The sequence below is a fragment of the Lissotriton vulgaris genome, chromosome 8, assembly GCF_964263255.1.
Source record: "Lissotriton vulgaris chromosome 8, aLisVul1.2, whole genome shotgun sequence".
NCBI lineage: Eukaryota > Metazoa > Chordata > Amphibia > Caudata > Salamandridae > Lissotriton > Lissotriton vulgaris.
In genome coordinates this window covers 591,452,768-591,476,308 of record NC_141696.1, presented here as the reverse complement: position 1 = coordinate 591,476,308, position 23,541 = coordinate 591,452,768, and the positions used below count along the sequence as shown (strand labels likewise).

General features: G+C 46.0%; 1 protein-coding gene across 1 annotated transcript in view; it reads left to right on the top strand.

Annotated features, from left to right (window-relative positions):
* Positions 1 to 2,245: 2,245 nt before the first annotated feature.
* CPOX (coproporphyrinogen oxidase) overlaps positions 2,246 to 23,541 on the top strand; it is a 128,755-nt gene continuing 107,459 nt past the window's right edge. The window contains exon 1 of the mRNA XM_086934430.1: positions 2,246 to 2,915. Coding sequence (XP_086790556.1) covers positions 2,432 to 2,915 — 484 coding nt within the window. The 5' untranslated portion in view covers positions 2,246 to 2,431. The remainder of the gene's footprint in view (positions 2,916 to 23,541) is intronic.

The following is a 23,541-nucleotide window of genomic DNA, read 5'->3' as shown; positions in this document are numbered from 1 at the left end:
AGCCTATAAACTTTTATTGTGAAAAGGTTTGAAAAGAACTGCAAAAGGCTCTCTGTGGAAAGGTTTGCTAATGTGCCACGAGAAGCTCAGACAGGCTCAAGGCCAGGATGTGAGTCGCTGCATTTTTGTGCACTACATGAACAATCTTTGCTACAAAATGTAGCAGCCTAAGGAAGTGCTGCCAGGACTCTGTACATGAACAATGGCTTTGTGTAAAAGTCTGGACTTGAGGTGGAAGATGTCACAGTTTACTGTGGCGTGAGGTGGTTCAGCCAATGGGGAGCCAGAATTCAGCTGATGGAATGTGAAAATAGTTAGTATAACCATAGTTTTAGGGTATAAGAATAGGCTCTAGGAGCAGATTTTTGGCTTACGCTTCTTGATTCCAGAGGGACGTGTTCTGCTGTTCGATGAATACACGTAAGGAAAGCTGACTTTAAAAGACTTTGTTTTCAGGCAATGAGGGTAGAGACAGAGAGTTAGTTAGGGTTTGGAAATGCTCTTTTTCACTTATTTCTGCTAATGAATAATATTTTCTTGAATTAAGCTCTCTTTATAAATGCTGAATAAAACTTTCTTATGACTTTTTAAAAATGCTTGCTTAATAAAGTTCCAAAACCTAAGTTTTCTTGAATATGTTTGAATAAACTTTTAAAATGACAAGCTGGTCTTGTTTATTGTAGATAGTTTAAACAACATATCAGATCCATTCGCCTCATGATTCAGCTGCTCTGTTATTCTTATGGGCCTGATATTGATTGGTAAGTTTGGTGGTAGATAGTGACATAATTTATGCAGAATTTTAGTAGGAGCGCTGGATCAGGTGCCCTTGTAAACAGTCTCTGACTCGCTGTAGGCGTTTTGCCCTCGGATTTTGCGTCTCCTGTGTGGCTGCAGGGGTGCCAGTGGGGTGCTCCCAGTCCTCGTCGCCACTATAAAGTTGTTAGTAGGTCCCCCCACAGAGCACAGGATGCCAGGTATATGAAGGAACACAGGTTTATTTCCAATACAACAAGTTTGCTATACTACAGAGCGCCGAGCGTCTAACTGTCCCAGCTCCGGTCGCCTCTGCCGTTTTTCTCCTTTGCGCGCTTTCCCTCTCTCTCTCGCACATGCGCCGGTGTTCCGCTCTTGCTCCGGCGCGGCACGTCATCACGCCGAGCGCCGGAGACTAGAGCGCAACACTTACTCTGAAGTCACCCTCACATTGCGCTGGCAGTTGGATAGTACTCATCAACTACTAACACAATGCTGACTGCACTCACACACCATTGACATACCTAGCACCCTCCAGCCACACCTCTCACCATGCACTTATACTATTAACATAACACTCACCCTATGCTCACATACCTCTTACCTTGTACAGGGTACCATCTCTCACCCTGTACACCATACAATTCTCATTTTGTGCTAAACGAACATCAATCACCAAGCATTGAGACACTTTTACCCTGCACTCAGACTTTTCAACCTTCATTCATGCACCACTCGCCCTACACAGAGAGCTCTTACCTTTACCTCTTATTATTAATCCCATAGGTGAAGACAAATGCTTTTTTTGTTGCAGTTTTATATAACGCAAACTGGAGCCAAAGGTATCAGAGCACTTCACATGAGCACCAGTTGCATTACAAACTAACACATTCATTTTCAGGGGGAGATAATGTGATATTCCCAGAATCACAGGACGTTGTAACTTCTCCCCAGACTCGAACCTGGTAAGCCACAACCTCTCCAATTCCCAATACGATACTACCAATGATACAATAATACCTTAATGCTTGTTTCATTGGCTGCTACATGGAATAGCAATTATTGGGAAAGCATAATCACCGTCTTGTGTTCTTAGCAGAATCATTATTTTCGCATATGCTAGAAAATGTTCCATTCGGAACGGTAGTTCTTGTATGATAACCCGTGAACGTCATAATACACTGTCTATTACAGTTGGCCTGAAACGGACTTGCCCGCCACTTTGTCATTACTGAGGCAGAAAGGCAGACGCCTCGTGCTCGCGGGCAAAAGAAATATTTGAATACTGTTAAAGCCACTTGCGTTGTAGTCACGATGGTTTAGGTTTAGTATAAAGGCTAATGTACAGTGAGATATTTAGCTGATAAAGTACAGAGTTTCAGCTGCACTTCCGTGGTTTTCGCTGAACTACCGCTGTTATTGGGTCAGGCGGAAGTTCACTATAATGTCTCATTCTTATTCATTTGGTTTCTGAACGTTGGATTTGCCTGGTTCTAAGATGACCGCCGAAACGGACGTGCAGTACCGCATGCGCCGAAGTAGGTGCGCACTGTAGCACAGCCAGCAGTCCACGCTTCTTTCACTTTGACAGCTCCCAGTTTATGCAGCAGGTTCGCTCAGTCCAGCTGAGTTGCTTTCGGCTGTAGTGCGGTTGTTAGACTGTACTCTTTTCGTCATGTGCCTCCTGCGGGTGGGCGCCTCCAGGGCGCTGCAGCCCTTCTATTCCCGCAGCCTCTCTGGATGCCCCTGGTTTGCTGTAGCCACCTCCCGAAGCTGGCCCGTCCGACCCCCGATGTCTTCCCGCCGGGGTCTCTGCACTGCGGAGGGGCCTAGAAGCGGCGGTGCTGGACCCGACAGAGGTTGCTGGGTCCTGACAGGGGCAGCCTTGTTGCTCGGGGGTGCACTGGTAGGAGGCGGGCTGCGACGAGCACATATGGCCCGACTGGAGAGTCCTGGAGAGGGGGAGAGGCTGCTCGAGCGCATGTCTGGTTTCATGGCTCCGCCGGTGTCCCCTCTCTCCACCCTTCTTAGCGCCCCTCGGGACATGAAGACTCGGATGGAGTTGTTGATCCTGGATACCCAGGCCGAGGTGTGCCGAGCCCTCCAGGAGGCGGACGGCGGGACCGACTTCATCGTGCACCGCTGGCAGCGGGAAGAAGGTAAGCAGGCAATGGAGTTATCATCTGCATGCACTTTTTGCTAGCTCGCGCCTGTGTCTCCGCAGTATCTCAGAAACATCCCCACTCTAATTGTAACCCCTAATCGATGCTCAAACATCTGTTTTTCACACTCTGCTATCGCATCAGTAGTTTTATTCCCATGCCTGCTGTCGCTTCTGTATTTTCTCTTTCCAAGGTCTTACCTCGGTGGCCTTCGTCCCATATTTCCTACGTCCAGTGTCGCCTCCTGTCCCTTTACTCCTTATTCAAATCCCATACGAATCAACCTCTTTCCTATCCACTTGCTATTTAGTGTTCACATTCATACAAACCTTTCTCATACCATCCTGAGTATTACCTGACCATGCTCAGCTATCTTTGCCACATATCCATTTACACTGTCCCCTGAGTCGTTTCATCACTCCCTTATGTCCCTCATGCTAAACCGATTACTGTCCAAGTCTCTATCCTTTTTTCTTTTCAGGCCTCCCTCCCTCCTTAATCATCCCTTTTATTCCAATGCCTCACTGCATCGAACCACCATATTCCTGTGCCTCCTTTAGTGATTCCATATTTTCTCATATGTTCCTTCTTATTTCCAATGGCTGCTCTTTATGTCTCCCTTCTTGGTGAGTCATCTTCCTTCCCTAGAATCTTTACTTGGTGCTACCCTCTTTGATGCCCTCCTTGGCCTTCTCCTTGTCGTTGCCCTGTCATCCCTGGCCCGTTCTCCATTCCCAGGTCTCCGCGTTCGTTTCTACCTTCATAGGCCTCACCATTTGCAGACTGTTTCCCAAGCCATGGGTAGACAAGAAATTCAACCCAGCCCTAGGTTTTTTTCATACTAGGACATAATTGCACTTAGCAAGTAAGTGTAGAGCGAGGCCACCCCATTACACAAGTGTTAGGGGAATGTCTCATACCTTGAAACAAGTTTGGACAAAAGTGGCCAAACAATGCATTTTACAGCACACACAAAATATACTGGCTATAATGAAATATATTTTACATGAGTTAATAATGGGAATTAATTAAACTGAATACTGCTAATACAATAGGGAGTGTGTTTTTCAGGCATTGTTTCTAAACCTTCCGATGGGATTCTGACGTTCCATTTCTTCCTCTCTGAATATCTCTTATGTAATGCTTGTCAGCTCTCTGAAGTACCTAAAAGGTTGCACATTGCACATTGCACTTTACAAAACTCTTAAATAAACTCTGGAATCCAAGTAGGTCGATGCCCCAAATCGATGCCATTGTTTTAACAGCAATATAACTCCAAGGTGAAGCATGATCCTACAGAGCACTAGTCTGTAAGGCATTATCACCGAGTGACTATTCACGATTCCTAAGCATGTACCTTTCCAAGGCCAGTTTTATTCAAAATGCAACAGTATGCAAAGCTCCTATCCTAGACCAATACCTAACAGATCTCAGCATGTAAAATACCATGCACAAGCAGGTATCTGCAGGGTCCCAGTGTGTAATGCATAATGACGCATTTCAGCCTTCGTTTTTCGGCCTCACCAAGACGAAGTCTACAGAGGATCATGTGACAAATATCCAACGCCTTAATTCATGATGTGGGTAATCGCTGCATTCCATAATAACTATTCCTGGCGTTTCCTGTGTGGAAGGGTACTGTTGGTTTCTCGTGTCTGTGTGACTGGAAGACAAGTAACATTGCAGTGCAGGCTGAAACACTTCAACACTTTCTACGCTTGATTCCACTGGATGCACCTTTACAGCTTCATTTTCGCTAAATCAATTTGTAATGATATTGAAATGATACCCATTGGTTGGCTAGCAAATTATAAGTACTGAATAATTATCACAAAGGAATGTTGATGTAATTATATACTCATTGTTTAGGTTAAATGCTCTTGACCTTTCCCTCAGGGGACCACATCTTTGATTGTACTTTATGTATGCAACATTCCAGTATCTGCTACACTAATCCTAACTGTTCTCTAGGCCAGCGTCTGCAGTGCCCCAATGTGTCCAGACCTATACTTGAACCTTTGTTGGAAAACACTACAGTAACCATTGACGTCTTGTCACCACTGTGGTACTTTCATGTCCTTTTAACAGCATTATCAAGTGCACCGTGCCCTGTAGTTACATACACAATGTGTCATTATAGGAAATAGTATGATGTTACAGATGTCTACCCGTGAGAATCTCCTGCTTCTTGCCGTTGGGCAGATTAACCCGTTCTATGCTCATGACGGAGCCGCTCCGTCATGAGCCTCGATTGAGCTGTGCTCATGACGGAGCGGTTCCGTCATGGCCCGCACGGCGCGAATTTCGCGCCTGCGCTGGACGTTCCATTGAGCGGGCGGGGCCATGACGGAACCGCTCCGTTATGAGCACAGCTCTACCGCGGCTCGTGATGGAGCGGCTCCGTCACGAGCATGCGAGCACTGCTCGGCCCCCCTCCCCCTTAGCGCTGCGGCGGAATTCCCGCCGCAGCGAAGGGGTTAAAGACAAAGGACACCAAAGGCAAGAGAAAGTGGTCCCCAGGTTTGAGTGGGGTGTAGTGATATTTTTAATAGATTGTAGATTGTATTTACAATGTTCTGTATTCTGTGTGTTCCACATTCTGCATACGTGTATGTTCAGATTAGAATGTGTTCAGTTGCTGTGTAGCCGTTTCCTTGTGAGGATCTTGATATGATGCAGTTCCAAGATTGCCAATAAACCTACTTTGGAAACTATACTTGTATCGACTCGTCTCTACAACTTGAAGACGAGGAGAGGCAACCTCGGAGAATCCACGCTGCGGTATTCTAAATGGACTATTTTGTCCTCAATTCATAGTCTCTTTGGCAATCAAGGAAGCTAAACATCTTTAGATCGTGAAAACCTGCTTATACGTGTTTCCGATGCTTACAGGCTAGTGGATGTGTACGGATCGTAAAGGTACTGTTTCATTATTTAAAAAAAAATAGAGAAAGTTACCTCATTTTCCACCACCCCAGCATGCATATTTACCGGCAGTTGAGCACTCGCGCGCCTTGTTTTATTCCAAGTTTTAAGCCGAGGAGTCTCAAGCTGGCATTCTGCTTCTTCTAAGGTGTTCGGAGCTCTGATCTCATGACACTAGGGTACGTGACCCAGCGCTCATACATCATCACGCTGGAAGTGACCCCGACGTGACGCCATTTTGGATTACTTTCTTCTTCGCATCGGCACCGGAAGTTCACCTAGAAGAATTCTGTGTTTATTAGAATATCCAGAAAATATTTCTGAACGGTATTTTGCTCATTCTCTATCACTCCAGCCAGATCTTGAGTATTGTATTTATTTTTGCACATTTTATCCATTAATATTCGAAATGACCACCCCAGCAGAACCATCCCAAAGAGAAGTAGCTCCACGTTCAGAATCTGCTTTGCATTTATCTACTCCCAGAGAATTTGTATATGCTCCTGGTGAACCTACTGTTCAATGGAGTGAATGGAAGGAATATTTTTTAAATTATATTGCCAACTTGGAGGATTGTAGTGGAGTTTACTCACCTGAAAGAAAAATAAGACTTTTATTGTACTGTTTGGGTCCTGAAGGTCTTCAGGTTTATGGACAATTACAACAGAAAGAAAGATCTGGTGACATTGATGTATTTAAGGCTGCTCTATTAGATTTGGATAAACATTTTTCGCCTACAGTGTGTGTTGCAGTTATGCGACACGCCTTCTTTGAAAGGAAACAAGATAAACATGAATCTGTTGAAGATTATGTTTTTGCTTTACGCAAACTTTCCATTACTTGTAAATTTGGCAACTTAAATGAAGAACTCATTAGGGACCAAATTGTTATGTATGCGAAAAATAAGGCTATTCAAGACAGACTATGGGTAGAAAGGGATTCAAGCTTGAAAGAAATTATTTCTATTGTTAAAAAAGCAGAATTATCTGAACGTTGCGCTAAAGTCACACTTGCAACTGAAAAAAAAGAAAGTAGTGACTGTCAACAACATTTCTGATAGTTCTAACAAATCCCTTCAGACTCATAAAAAAAAGTGACGAGTGATACAAAAAAGAATGATAATGTTTTTAAAAACAAACAGCAACAATATTATTGTTATGGTTGTGGCAGCACTTCTCATTCTGCGCAGTATTTCAAGTGCCCCGCACGTACTGCCAAATGTATGGAGTGCGGGTTAGTTGGTCATTTTGCTAAAGCATGCAGGCGTAAAACATACAAGAAAAACAAGAAAGTTGCTTGTGTGCAGGAGAGTGACACCGAAGTGTCATCAGATGATAGTGATGTTGATGTTAAATCTTAAAGTGATAAAAAAAGAAAGTTGTTTTGAAAATCTCAGGTGAAGTTGAAGACAGCAAACCTTTGTGTTGGGTTTCTTTCGGTGGCGTTTCCTTACAAGTCGCAGCAGACTCTGGGTCACCATACACGATTATTGCCAAAAATGTATGGGTAGATCATTTTTGTTCCATCATTGGAAATCATTTAGAATCCCCTGATATTAGTCCGGAAAGTTACACTGGTGAGAAAATTGATATCATCGGATTTAGGCAATTGGTTTTTAGATTCAAGGGCAGATATGCTGTACGTAAATTATATGTTGCTCAAGACGGACCATCTGTCCTTGGATGGAAGGATCAACGTAAATTAGACATAATCTTAAATTCAAATATCCCTGAGCAGGTTTTAGTAGCTTGTGACTCTGAAGATTCAAAGAAATGGGTATTGGATGAATTTCCGAATGTCTTCAATAACAAAATAGGGAAATTAAAGGGTTTCTCACATAATATCAAATTGAAACAGAATGCTGTTCCCAAAATTCACAAGACTAGGAGCATTCCTTTTATTGTTTGTGATGAAGTCAAATAAGAATTGGATAAGCTTTTGAATGCATACATCATAGAACCTAAAGAATAATCTGAATGGATATCTCCATTGGTCGTCTCGAGACGAGCCAATGGCAAGGTTCGTATATGTGTGGATCGAAGGGGACTAAATAATAACATTGTTGTGGATCAGTTCCCATTACCTCGTATTGATGAGATGTTATCTTTGACTATTGATGCAAAATGGTTCTCAACACTAGATTTGTCATCTGCATACCATCAAATCGCATTAGATCCTGATTGCAAACATTTAACAGCATTTTCCACCCCTTTTGGATGTTTCCAATTCTGCCGGATGCCTTTTGGATTGGCATCGGCAGCAGCCGTTTTTCAGAGGCACATGTCACAATTGTTAGGTCACATTCATGACGTTATATTTTTTCAGGACGATATATTAATCACAGGGAAGTCAAAAAAGCACCATGATAAAATCCTTAGGAATGTTTTGCGTATTCTAGATGATAAGGGTCTTACAGGTGAAATAAGTAAGTGTAAGTTTGCTGAATCCAGCGTAACCTATCTTGGTCATGTAATATGCCATGATGGCATAAAACCGAAAGACAAACTTGTTGAAGCCATATCCAAAGCTCCGTCACCGTCAAACAAAGACTAACTTCGATCCTTTTTAGGTTTAGCGGAATAGTATCCTGAATTTGTGGAGATGTTTGCAGATAAAACTCATGAGATGCGTGCTTTACTTAAAAATAAATGTAAATTTGAGTTGTCTGACAAATGTCAGTCTTCTTTTCTGAGTATTAAATCGGCCATAGTTAAAGCTCCTACGTTAAAAGGATTCAATCCTTTTGCTCCTACCTTTATTACCACAGATGCCAGTGGAAAGGGCTTGGGGGCAGTACTAACACAAAGCAATGAAAAAGATTCTGAAGTTGTAATAGCTTTTTCCTCTAGATCCCTGTCTCCAACTGAGGAGAAATACTCGGTTATAGAAAGGGAAACCCTAGCATGTGTTTGGGCTTTAGAGCACCTTAGAAAGTTTATTTCGGGTAAGGAATTCACTGTTAGAACAGATCACAAACCTTTGACAAAAGTGTTAACCACTTGTAGGAAATGGGACCCCCGGCCGGCCAGGGCTTGCGCCACAGCCAGTCAGAGACCGCCACTCCTATGTAAAGTCAACCCCTGCTCACCCTCTAGGTAACGCAGCGCGAGCAGTCAGGCCTATCTCGGAGGACATGTGTGAAGCATTTGCGCATGCACCCACCAACAGCAACGTCCCGGGCCTCCCACAAAAGGAACTCCACACCAAGTATATATGAAAATAGTCTTTGTATTAAGAAGGACACATAGGAACATACACTTTACAATGTGCCAGGGGCACGTCAGGGGTTGCAAGGGAAAAGGGTACAGGGCAGGGCCAAGGGGCCCCTGCCAGGGGTAGACATATCAACTGGGAACTTCCTAGCACTAGCAGTAGAACCCACTCTGACCAGGAATCACATACATGGGACATCGGGTATTCAGGAGGGAAGGGACAAGGTACATAACACAACAGAGGCCCCCATCAGCAGGGCAACACATAATAATTCTCAGCATCACATCAATATTAGTCAGTAGCATCCCACAGTCCAGCTGGCCTTCCTGGGGCAAGGGCGCCCAAGAGTCTCGATGTTCAGGGCAGGCTGCAAGTAGCCAGGGGCAAACCTAAACGTGGCAGCTGCCCACGAAGTGCTGGGCAGCTGAGGGGCATCGTGGGAGCCTCGCAGGCTCTGGGGAAAAAGGCGCCAACCGGTGGAGCCACTCGGGCTCGAGAACAAGGGGGGGCGGAGCCTCGCAGGCTCGGAAGGACCAGGGACACGTGGTGGAGCCTCTCGGGGCTCGTGAGGCAAGGACACGGTGGAGCCTCCTCGGGGCTCGAGAAAGGGGGGTGCAGGCGGAGCCTCTCAGGGCTCGAGAAACAACGAGGTATGGCAGGAGGGGGCGGACACCGGCAATGTGTCCCGATGCCCCCTCTCACTGAAAGGGCCCTGGAGCCTCCACCTGGGCTCTGCCGAATCAAGGACCCGGCGGGTGGAGTGGCCCGCTAGCACTCGCGGCCGCTCGGCTCTCTACTGGGAGGCCCTCGCTCTTAACCACTCACCGGCTCTGTCGGCGGCCGTCGGAGGGGAGCTCCTGCTCCTCGGGACCCTCCATGCTTGCGGCGGTCTTTTCTCTCCTCACCGGGGCACCCCTTCGCTCGGGGACCTCCGGCCGGCACACAAGCTGCTTCCTCCCCCTCCTCGCTGGTCCCAGCCAATCCGAGCGTGGCGCTGGTGCACGGACCAATCCCAGCGCGGCGCGGCTCGTGACGTGGCGGAGAGGCTGCTCGGGGATCTGGGGAGCTCGGGCTGGCGGCGGTGACGGGGAATACTCTCGGGAATACCGGGTGGCACCGGTTTGTTTACAAGAAGGGGTCCATAAGTCGAGGTGGGCACTGGATGGGAACAGAGCAGACTCCCCCTGCAGGGTAGGCACCTGTCAGGGGAGTTACGATCGGCAGGCAGCGGCGTAGGCAGCCGCGAGAGGGAAAATAAAGAGCTACCCAAGCGCTAGGTCAGAGATGAAGCGCTCCCCAGCGCTAGCAGGCCAGAACCAGTGCTCCCAGCGCAGGAAGCGAGGATACAGCGCTCCCAGCGCTATAAGCAGAATGGCGCGCTCCCAAGCGCTACAGGTCAAAGGAAACAGCAAAGTCCAGAAAGAGTCCAGGATTTTAGGTGGAGCATAGCAGCTCCTAGCAGGGAAAGGCCATCCGATGTCCAGGAGTAGGGCAGGGCCCAGGGAGGCAAGCCAACTCTGAGCCCAAGCAGCAGCAGTTCCTGGTAGATTCAAGTTGAGAACAAGAACAAGTCCAGAGTGTCACAGCACCCTTTTTATACACACATTCTTGGTCTGAAGGGGCAGGCAGGGAGAGAACCAGCTGGAACTGGTTATGGGGGGATTCTTTACACTGGCCAGGCTAGGAACATCAGCCGCACTCCAGGGGGTGGAGCCAGCATTGTGTGGGGAAAACCCAGCCTGATTCATGACACTCAAACCAGACAGTCAATCCACAAGCAGACCCAGGCTCACTCCTCCCCTCACATCAGCATGCTAAACACTCCATTCACCACCGGGGCAGACCCTCCCAGATCCTGGGAGCCAGGCTCACCAGCCAGCCTCAGCCAATCATACGCCAGGCACACATTCCACAAATATGCCAACTTCTAAAAGGGGGACTTCTACACTAGACACACTCATGCCACATATACCGTTGCGCAGCATTCAATCTCACGAGTTCATACATACCAGACTTGACCCTGCACACCCTACGTATCGGGAACTACCGAGGACACAACCATTCCCCATGTATTCCTATGGAAGGGTAGGTCGCTCTCTCTTCACACGCACTCAGAGGGGGAATCACCATCCCCAGGTTACATATACCATAAAAACTTCAGGGGCGGACCTGCCAGAAGGGCCAAGTCCAACACCACTGAAGGGTTATCGAGAGCTTCAGCAAGAATTTCCAGACTTTCTATGCGTTTACAAGATTTCATTTATAAAGTGGAGTACGTTCCTGGAAGAATGAATGTTACTGCTCATTTTTAGGTCGAAGCCTGCATTGTACAGCATGGCCCTGCTGCAGGCAAAGAGATATTGTGAGCAGGGGATTCCAGTATGGCGTGAAGCCACGCCCCTTTTTTCCATTGGCAGGCCTCCTGAAACGGAGGCCTGCCATTGGAAAAAGCTCCTGTTTAGCAGATTTGTCTGCTCTGGATCCCGCCTCTCGAGGACTCCATGACCTGCCTTACGGTAGCACGACAGTATTTTTAGAAATATTGCCTCGGCAACCATGAGGCAGGTCGGGGAGTCCTGGAGGGGCGGGATTCAGTATCCTATTCCCGCCCCGTTTTTATTGTAGTATGGGCACCAGGAGCTTCACAGTGGAACAGCTTGTGCGCTGCAAGTATCAATTATCACAGCATGAGACCCCACTTATCACAGCATGTCAACAGGCGCCCCAGGCTGCTGGAGCACTCAACTATAATTAATGTGCAGTTGAGTGCTCCAGCAGTGTGGGGCGCCTCTCTGCATGCTGTGATAATTATCACTTTGGGGCCTCATGCTGTGATAATTAGGGCGGTATGCTCTATTTGCAGCACTGAACATTTTCAAAGAAGGCGAAGCAGCGTCATTCATTGGAGACTCACGCCGTCACGCCCTCACCCCCCTCACTCGCCCTCACCCCCTCAGACCCCCTGACCCCTCACACACCTCCTCACCCTCACACGCCCTCACTCTCACACACCCTCACCCTCACACACCCTCTCACCCTCACACACCCTCTCACCCTCACACCCCCTCTCACCCTCACACCCCCTCACCTTCACACACCCCCTCACCCTCACACCCCCTCACCCTCACACCACCTCACCCTCACACCCCCCTCACCCCCCTCACCCCCCTCACCCTCACTACCCCCAACCACCCTCACACCCCCTCACCTTCTCCCTCACACCCCCTCACCACCCCTCAGACCCCCTCACCCTCATACACTCTCACCCTCACATACCCTCACTCACCGTCACTCACCCTCACACACCCTCACTCACCCTCACACACCCTCACACACCCTCACTCACCCTCACTCACCCTCACACCCCCTCGCCCTCTCACCTTCACTCACCATCACACACCCTCACACCCCCTCACTCTCACACACCCTCCTCACCCCCCTCACCCTCCTCACCCCCTCTCACCCTCACACACCCTCACCCTCACACCCCCTCAACCTCACACCCCCTCACCCTCTCAACCTCACACACCCTCACCCTCTCACCCTCACACATCATCACCCTCAAAAACCCTCACCTTCACACCCCCTCACCCTCACTCACCCTCACTCACCCTCACTCACCCTCACTCACCCTCACTCACCCTCACTCACCCTCACTCACCCTCACTCACACACCCTCACATACCCGCATAGCATAACAAAACATAGCATAGCATAACATACAAAAGCACAGGATAGCAAAAGCACAGCATAACAAAACAAAGCATAGGATAGCAAAACAAAACAGCATAACAAAACAAAACATAGCATAGCAAAACACAACATAGCATAGCATAACAAAACACAACAAAACATAGCATAGCATAACAAAACATAGCATAACAAAAGAAACCATAGCATAACATAACAACGAATAGCAAAACAAAACATAGCATAGTAAAACAAAACATAGCATAGCATAACATAAAACAAAGCATAGCATAACAAAACATAGCATAATAAAACATAGCAAAACACAACAAAATATAGCATAGCATAACTAAACACAACAAAACATAGCATACATAACAAAACACAGCATTGCAAAGCATAGCAAAACATAGCATAGCATAAGAAAACACAACAAAACATAGCATAGCATAACCAAACACACCATAGCATAGCACATAACACAACAAAACAGCATACCATAACAAAACATAGCATAACATAACATAAAACAAAGCATAGCATAACAAAACATAGCATAATAAAACATAGCAAAACACAACAAAATATAGCATAGCATAACTAAACACAACAAAACATAGCATACATAACAAAACACAGCATTGCAAAGCATAGCAAAACATAGCATAGCATAAGAAAACACAACAAAACATAGCATAGCATAACCAAACACACCATAGCATAGCATAACAAAACAAAGCTTAGCATAACAAAACATAGCATAACAAAACATAGCATAGCAAAACAAAGCATAGCAAAACACAACAAAACATAGCATAGTATAACAAAGCATACTATAGCAAAACTAAGCATAGCATAACATAACAAAACAAAGCATAGGATAGCAAAACAAAACATAGCATAACAAAACATAGCATAGCATAACAAAACATAGCATAGCATAACAAAACATAGCATAACAAAACACAACAACACATAGCAGAACAAAACATAACAAAGCATAGCATAACATAACTTAAAACAAAGCATAGCAAACAAAACAACAAAACACAACAAAACATAGCATAACAAAACAACAAAACATAGCATACATAACAAAACATAGCATTGCAAAGCATAGCAAAGCATAGCATAGCATAACAAAACACAACAAAGCATAGCATAACAAAATACAGCATAGCATAGCATAACAAAACACAACATAGCATAGCCTAACAAAACAACGCTTGGCATAGCATAAAAAAGCATAGCATAACAAAGCATAGCAAAACAAAGCATAGCATAACAAAACATAGCATAGCATAACAAAAAATAGCATAACAAAGAATAGCATATCAAAACACAACACAACACAACATAGCATAGCATAGCATAACAAAACACAACAAAACATAGCATAGCATAACAAAGCATAGCATAACAAAGCATAGCATAGCAAAACACAACAAAACATAGAATAGCATAACAAAACAAAGCATAGGATAGCAAAACAAACATAGCATAGCATAACAAAACATTGCATAACATGACAAAACATAGCATAACAAAACACAACACATAGCATAACAAAACAGCAAAACACAACAAAACATAGCATACCTTAACAAAACACAACAAAACATAGCACAGCAAAACAAAACATATAATAGCATAGCAAAACATAGCATATCAAACACAACAAAACATAGCATAGCATAACAAAACATAGCATAGCAAAACAAAGCATAGCATAATAAAACACAAAACATAGCATAGCATAACAAAGCATAGTATAACAAAACATAGCATAGCATAACAAAACATAGCATAGCATAACAAAACATAGCATAACAAAACATAGCATAACAAAACATAGCATAGCAAAACAAAGCATAGCATAGCAAAACACAACAAAACATAGCATAGCATAACAAAGCATAGCATAGCAAAACACAACAAAACATAGCATAGCATAACAAAGCATAGCATAGCAAAACACAACAAAACATTGCATAGCATAACAAAACATTGCATAGCATAACAAAACATTGCATAGCATAACAAAACATAGCATAGCAAAACAAAACACAACAACACATAGCATACCAAAACATAGCAAAACACAACAAAACATAGCAAAGCATCACAAATCATAGCAAAACACAACAAAGCATTGCATAGCATAACAAAACAAAGCATAGGATAGCAAAAAAAATAGCATAGCATAACAAAACAAAGCATAGAATAGCAAAACTAAACATTGCATAGCATAACAAAACACAGCATAGCATAACAAAACATAGCATAGCATAACAAAACATAGCAAAACGCAACAAACCATAGCATAGCTTAACAAAACACAACAAAACATAGCAAAACAAAACATATCATAGCCTAGCAAAACATAGCATAGCATACCAAACACAACAAAACATAGCATAGCATACCAAAACATAGCATAGCAAAACAAAGCATAACGCACACAACCACACACACACAACCACAACCACACTGTTAGGTCCTGGTCCCCAGTCCTCTTTTGCTGACCATGCCCATATACATCACATGACACCCCGGTATTATAAAAAGGAGTCCTACCCTTACGTCCATGCTTGTTCTTGCTACCTGGTGGTTCCTGCATTCTGGCTCCTGAGTTTCCAGTTGATGGCTGTTGTCTTTACACGGGCTCGTGTAAAGAATTGGAGGATTCCCTGCTGTTCTCAAGTTCTTTTCCCTTATTTTTGTTTCCTCCCTGGTCCTAGTCCCTTGTTTGCAGCTTATCCCGTTTCTTTTTCTTGTCCCTTCCCTTAGCGAGGGTTTTGTAGTTTATTTCCTTTTGTCCCGTAATATTCCCTTAACCTTGATTTAGGACCGTTGGGATTAACCGCCTTAACATTCAGGGGCCCCTGTTTGTTGGTTGCCCGCTTTTCGCTGTTCTCCCGTGTTTGGAGACGCGGAGTTACGGTCGCGAGCGCGCTACCCGTCCGCTTCGTTATGCGGAAGTGACGTTTTCGTCCATTCCGCGAAGCAAACCCGGCTGGGTTTGTTTACATTCTCGAATAACGAGCGGAGGACAAGACGCGTTCTCGCCGAGTCCCAGCCTGATTCCCTAATCCCAGACAGGGAGGGGTTTTTTCAGACCTGTACAAGGGGGTCTGTTTTTTACCCTGCCTATCATTACTTTAACCAGATCTAAAACGCCCTTCTTGTCCCGTGTGGTCCTTTTAGGAAGTCACCTAAGAGACGTTATCTTGGGGTATAACTAAAGGACAAACTCCTTGACGCTAAGCCTGCCCTACCTTCCGGTAAGTGTCTGTGACATGTTGTGGTTGGATATTGGTGTTTTGTAGCGGAAGAAGGACTGGGGACTGAATAATCACAGTAGGGTGTACATTGTGTCCCCCCTTTGCAGGTGCAGAAGAAGGAGACGGGTGTTTCTGTTAAGACACGATCCCAGGGTGGAAGGTTTGGTTACCTTTTTTGTTTCCACCCTCTTTTCTGGGTCAGCAGCTTACTCATGTGTTTCATTCAGTGAGTGGCTGGTGAGTCGGGGAAGGGGACTGGACTATTCCTCGTTCCTGCAGTGTGTGGGTTGGGCAGGAGTCCAACAGAATAACAAGCCCACGTATTAATACACTGCCCGAACTTGGATGGACGAGGCAGGTGGAGGGGCTATGGCGGGCGCGGAAGCACCCTCCATGTTGGATATAATGGGGGCCCTTGCTGCGTTACAGGCGCAAGTACAGGAATTAAGACAGGAGAACGTAGGGTTGAGACAAGAGCTGGTAGCAGTAAGGGCTCAGGCTCAGGCACAACCTAGAGCGCAAAATCCCGTTATACATCCGGCGACTTTCCAATATGGGGGGGCAGGACAGAGTAACCCTGGAGGAGGTACACCTGTGGCAATTACCGTAAATTCCCCTGTTCCAGTTCCTCTGGCTCCACCTGAACGGTTTTATGGTGACAGTGGGAAATACGGGATGTTCATGAACCAGTGTCAGTTACACTTCATATGTAGACCTGGTGCATTTCCAGACGATGCTGCGAAGGTGGCCTTTACACTCTCATATCTGGCTGGTACTGCTGCCCAGTGGGCTATCCCGTTAGTGGAAGGGAACGACCAGGTGTTGAGAGATTACAATGCGTTCAAGGAGTTGATGAGGGGATTGTTTGCCAAGCATGCGTTCATGCAAGCTAGTGACTCGGAATTACTAAAACTAGGACAGGGGCGACAGGATCTTCGGACATATATCGCGTCTTTCAATAGATTGATTGCAGAGACACATTGGCCTGCCGATAAGCGGACGTCTTTATTCTATCAGGGTCTTAATGACGATCTGAAGGATGTGGTATCACAAGTCGTGGATCCCCCTGAAGAGTGCGCCGCTTTCATTGACTTAGTGGTTAAATTGAACCATAGGTTGGCAGAGCGACGTGGTGATCGTGGTCGTTTTCAGGTGTCCAGAGGGAGCTTTGTAAAGACCGAGGTGAAACAGCAACCCAGTGAAGCCAAACCAGAGCCCATGGAAATAGGAGGAATCAGGGGGCCCCTTACGCCGGAAGAAAGAAAGAGACGTAGAGATCAGAACTTATGTCTCTATTGTGGACAGGGTAGGCATTTCGCAAGGGAGTGTCCCGTTAAACCTTCTGGTGCAGGTTATGGCAAAAAGGTGGCATATGTCCAGGTGGAGAGAGCACACCTCTTCCCGCCAAGCAGAGCTCAATATGAGGTGCTGGGGGCAGTGGATGTGGCCCCCAGACATTTTGTGATTACGGCACAGCTGCTATTGGCAGATTATCAAAGGGTGCCTGTTTCGGTGTTATTGGATTCGGGGGCCACGGGCAACTTTATCGACATCTCCCTAGCAGAGAAGCTCGGCGTACCTTGTCGGGATAAGGAACAGCCAGAGCCGGTCCGAGCGATAGACGGAACTGAGTTGTCATCAGGGTGCATCACTAGGCGGACCCTGCCGCTCCGCTTGTTATGTGACAATGGACACTCGGAGTGTGTGGTGTTTGACTTGATAGACGCGCCTTCCTTTGGGTTGGTTCTGGGGGTGCCTTGGCTCCAGGAACACAATCCTAGGATTGATTGGGTGCTTCGGCGTGTCACTCTTGATTCAAAGTATTGCTTGAAGCATTGCTATAGCGAGGCCAGTGGGAAGGTCCCTCCTCTATATTGCGCAGCCATGGAAGAGACAAGAGTTCCAAGACAATACGTGGAATATGCCGATGTGTTTGATAAGGGTTGTGCGCAGAGTCTGCCGCCACATCGGTCGTTTGATTGTAGGATAGACCTCGTGGAAGGGGTTCCTTTGCCTTGTAGTAGAGTGTATGCCCTGTCTGAACCCGAGGAAAAACATCTCAAAGAATATCTGGATGAGATGTTGGCGTTAGGATTTATCCGTCCCTCTTCTTCCCCTGTCTCTTCAGCGATCTTTTTTATACCGAAGAAGGAAGGCACTCTTAGGGCGTGTGTGGACTACCGGACACTGAATAAGGCCACTATTAAGAACAGGTACCCTCTTCCACTCATCCCCGTGTTGCTGGATCAGCTCCGCAGGGCCACAGTGTTCACCAAGTTGGACTTGCGTGGAGCCTATCATTTGATCCGGGTGCGGCCCGGTGATGAGTGGAAGACGGCTTTTAAGACTAAACATGGGTTGTATGAATACTGTGTGATGCCGTTCGGCCTGTGTAACGCGCCGGCGGCGTTCCAGTATTTCATAAATGAGGTCTTGAGTGAACATCTGGACAAGACAGTGATTGTGTACTTGGATGATATCCTTATCTTCTCAGAGACTGGAGTAGACCATCACACTCACGTGCGACAAGTATTGCAGAAGCTGCGGGAACATCGGCTATATGCCAAACTGGAAAAATGTCAGTTTGATGCGAAGGAGGTAGAGTTTTTGGGATTCCTCATATCCGCTGAAGGGATACGAATGGACCCTAAAAAGATACAGGCTATTTTATCTTGGCCAGTGCCCACTACTGTGAAGCACATACAGGTACTTTTAGGGTTCGCCAATTTCTATCGGCGTTTTATCACTCACTTTTCAGATATTGTTGCACCTATGACCCGTCTGTTGAGAAAGGGGGTGCTCTTTGAGTGGTCCCCGGAGGCACAGAGTGCTTTTCAGTTACTGTTGGAGACCTTTACGACCGCGCCAGTACTGGCTCATCCTGATCCGTCCTTTCCCTTTTTTGTAGAAACGGATGCTTCGGCCGGTGCAGTTGGTGGGGTTTTGTCCCAGAAGGAGGGGGGCACAGGAGATATGCACCCTATTGCTTATTTTTCAAAGACATTGTTGCCGGCCGAGCGGAACTATACAGTAGCGGAGCGTGAACTTTTGGCGGTGAAGTTGTCGTTTGAGGAATGGCGTCACTACCTCTGGGGGGCCCGTCATATAGTTACCATCTATACGGATCACAAGAATCTAGAGTTTTTTAGATCAGCCCGGGCCTTGACACCGAGACAAATGCGATGGGTCTTGTTTTTTAATGAATATGATTATGTAATCACCTACAGACCTGCCGCCCAGCAGATTAAATCTGACGCTTTGTCGCGGATTCATGTCGACCCAGAGGAGGCGAAAGCAGAGAAGGAAAGTAGACCTATGCTTGATGGAAGAAGGATTGTGGGAGTAGCATCGGTGGAGGAATTTGCTTCCAGGATTAAAGATCTTTTGCGCAACATGGACTTGGCCCCATGGTTGCAATTGTCTCAGGTGGTAGCTAGAGAGGGGTTGTTGTATCAGGAGGACAGGTTGTTCATTCCCCCAGAGTTGAGACCTAGGGTGGTAGAATGGTGTCATTCCTCCTCTTTAGTGGGGCACCCAGGAATTGGGAAGACAAAGGAGTTGTGCCTGAGGTGGTTTTGGTGGGATACGGTGGCACAGGATATCCAGAAGTATGTGACAGCTTGCCCTGTGTGTGCCATCAACAAGCCCTCACATAGTAAGCCTTCGGGCCTTCTTCAGCCGTTGGCAGTACCCCCTTCCCCTTGGCATACGATAAGTATGGATTTTGTTACGGACCTTCCCTTGGTTTCTGGCTTCACTGCTATTTTTGTGGTTGTAGACTTGTTTACCAAGATGGCTCACTTTATACCACTCCGTAACATTCCCACAGCGAAGGAGATGGCATGGGAGTTCATGGTTTCGATCGTGCGGTTGCATGGGTTGCCCACCGCGGTCGTCTCAGACAGGGGAGCGCAGTTTGTGTCTCACTTCTGGAAGGAGCTCTGTCTGGTGCTTAAAATGGATGTACGGTTGTCATCTACATACCACCCCCAGTCAGATGGGCAGACAGAACGCACCAACCAGACAATGGAACAGTATTTGAGATGCTTGACTACGTCCCTCTCGTGTGACTGGGTGAGAGCCTTGCCTATTGCGGAATTCGCTTACAATAACAGCATACACTCGGCCTTGGGTATGACGCCATTCTACTGTTCTATGGGATACCATCCTAGAGCCCTGGCCGTTCAACCCACTGGGCACTTGCCAGCCATTGATGACATCTGTAAACGTTTGGGAAACATCTGGGAGGCGGCGAGGGGTAGCTTACAGGACGCTAAGGAGGCTATGAAGGTACAATCTGATCGCCATAGAGTTCCAGCCCCTGGTTATAAGGTAGGCGATCAGGTATGGTTGGCTTCCCGGAATCTGAAACTACCGGGTTCACGTAAACTACAACCCCGGTATGTAGGCCCCTTCCCTGTGAGTAAGGTAATCAACCCTGTGGCTATAAAGCTTTCACTACCATCGGAATATAAGATCCACCCCGTGTTTCACACTTCCTTGCTGAAGCCCTTTGTTCCCACCGATCAGGTCCTGCCCCCCCCTGCCCCTTTACTTGTGGATGGCGAAGAGGAATTTGAGGTGCAGGCCATTCTTGATTCAAGGCGGAGAAGGGGTAGGTTGTATTACTTGGTGGATTGGAAGGGGTATGCCCCGGAGGATAGGACATGGGAACCAGCCGGAGGTGTACATGCGCCTCGGTTGGTGAGGTTATTCCATAGACTGCATCCCCGGAAGCCAAGACCGGTGGGGAGGATTGTCGGGGGGGGGGTACTGTTAGGTCCTGGTCCCCAGTCCTCTTTTGCTGACCATGCCCATATACATCACATGACACCCCGGTATTATAAAAAGGAGTCCTACCCTTATGTCCATGCTTGTTATTGCTACCTGGTGGTTCCTGCATTCTGGCTCCTGAGTTTCCAGTTGATGGCTGTTGTCTTTACACGGGCTCGTGTAAAGAATTGGAGGATTCCCTGCTGTTCTCAAGTTCTTTTCCCTTATTTTTGTTTCCTCCCTGGTCCTAGTCCCTTGTTTGCAGCTTATCCCGTTTCTTTTTCTTGTCCCTTCCCTTAGCGAGGGTTTTGTAGTTTATTTCCTTTTGTCCCGTAATATTCCCTTAACCTTGATTTAGGACCGTTGGGGTTTGTTGGTTGCCCGCTTTTCGCTGTTCTCCCGTGTTTGGAGACGCGGAGTTACGGTCGCGAGCGCGCTACCCGTCCGCTTCGTTATGCGGAAGTGACGTTTTCGTCCATTCCGCGAAGCAAACCCGGCTGGGTTTGTTTACATTCTCGAATAACGAGCGGAGGACAAGACGCGTTCTCGCCGAGTCCCAGCCTGATTCCCTAATCCCAGACAGGGAGGGGTTTTTTCAGACCTGTACAAGGGGGTCTGTTTTTTACCCTGCCTATCATTACTTTAACCAGATCTAAAACGCCCTTCTTGTCCCGTGTGGTCCTTTTAGGAAGTCACCTAAGAGACGTTATCTTGGGGTATAACTAAAGGACAAACTCCTTGACGCTAAGCCTGCCCTACCTTCCGGTAAGTGTCTGTGACATGTTGTGGTTGGATATTGGTGTTTTGTAGCGGAAGAAGGACTGGGGACTGAATAATCACAGTAGGGTGTACATTGTGTCCCCCCTTTGCAGGTGCAGAAGAAGGAGACGGGTGTTTCTGTTAAGACACGATCCCAGGGTGGAAGGTTTGGTTACCTTTTTTGTTTCCACCCTCTTTTCTGGGTCAGCAGCTTACTCATGTGTTTCATTCAGTGAGTGGCTGGTGAGTCGGGGAAGGGGACTGGACTATTCCTCGTTCCTGCAGTGTGTGGGTTGGGCAGGAGTCCAACACACACACACAACCGCACACACGACTATCTATCTATCTATCTATCTATCTATCTATCTATCTATCTATCTATCTATCTATCTATCGATCTATCGCCCTCACTCTATCTGTCTATCGATCTATCGCCCTCACTCTATCTGTCTATCGATCTATCGCCCTCACTCTATCTAATCGCCCTCACTCTATCTATCTGTCTATCTATCTGTCTACCTACCTATCTACCTATCTATCTATATATCTATCTATCTATCTATCGGCCTCACTCTATCTATCGCCCTCACTCTATCTATCTATCTATCTATCTATCTATCTATCTATCTATCTATCTAGATACTAATCGCCATCACTCTATCTGTCTATCTATCTATCGCCCTCCCTCCCTCTATCGCCCTCCCTCCCTCGCCCTCCCTCCCTCTATCGCCCTCACTCTATCTATCTATTGCCCTCACTCTATCTATCTATCTATCGCCCTCACTCTATCTATCTTTCCCACTCACTCTATCTATCGCACCACCACAGCATTACTCAGCACCACCACAGCATCACTAAGGGGCACAACAACATCACTATGCGCTACACAGGATCATTCAATGCCACAGCATCACTAGTCGCCACCACAACATCACTCAGCGCCACCACAGCATCAATCTGTGCAACCATTCAACAACAACTGAGTCAAATATGTTCTCTCAATGTTTCAAGCTTTATTACAAATGTCACAAAAAGAGGTTAGTATTTCACTTCTGTTCTTGGATTTTTGTCACAAAATACACTGAACATATTCTTCACAAAAGTTATTTACAAAAGTTTAAGCTATTGCCATTATAAATTACAATAACTTTTATTTAAGTTTTAATTATTAAAAAAATTAAAAGCCATTGTTATTTGTAATATCAATACATCTAAGTCACGTGAATACAACACATATTGCATTACAAATGCTATAGGTGTCACAAGTTATAACTATTGGCACTGTAAATGACAAAGCTATTATTTTTGCTATTTTCAAAACCAACACATAAATAAAAAAATGTGTCATTTACAATACCAATAGCTCAAACTTTCCTAATGCGAGACCTTATGCATTGGAAATGCTTGTTTAAGTAGGTTATCATTACCCCTTACAGAAATTGATTCCAGTCCTTGGAATGATGTTTGTGTTGCTGGCATTTTTGTAGATGAAAATAGTCAAGGTTTACAAGAAAAAGAATGGGTTGAAGCACAATTAAATGATCCAATTCTAGAAAGAGTGATGGTTTGTGTTGAACAAGGTTGGAAGGATGTAATAAACATGATCTTCTGGGTGAATTAAAAGCTTACTGGGAAGTGAGAAATGGATTAGGCAACAAAGGAATATTCTTAGTAAGAGGTGATAAAATTATTCCACCCTCTTTGCTGAGGAACAAGATAATCACTCTTTGTCATGAAGGTCATCCAGGTATTGCACGTACTAAAAAAAGCATCAAATCACTTAATTGGTGGCCTAAAATTGACATTGAAACTGATCATTTTGTTAGATCATGTGGGGATTGTATTACAGCTGATAAATCTCAGAAAACATTGAATCCTCCATTATGTCCATTAATGTGTCCGAGTTTACCGTGGGAATATGTGGCCCTTGACATAATGGGACCTGTCTCATGGAATGATGGTACACAGAAATGTATCAT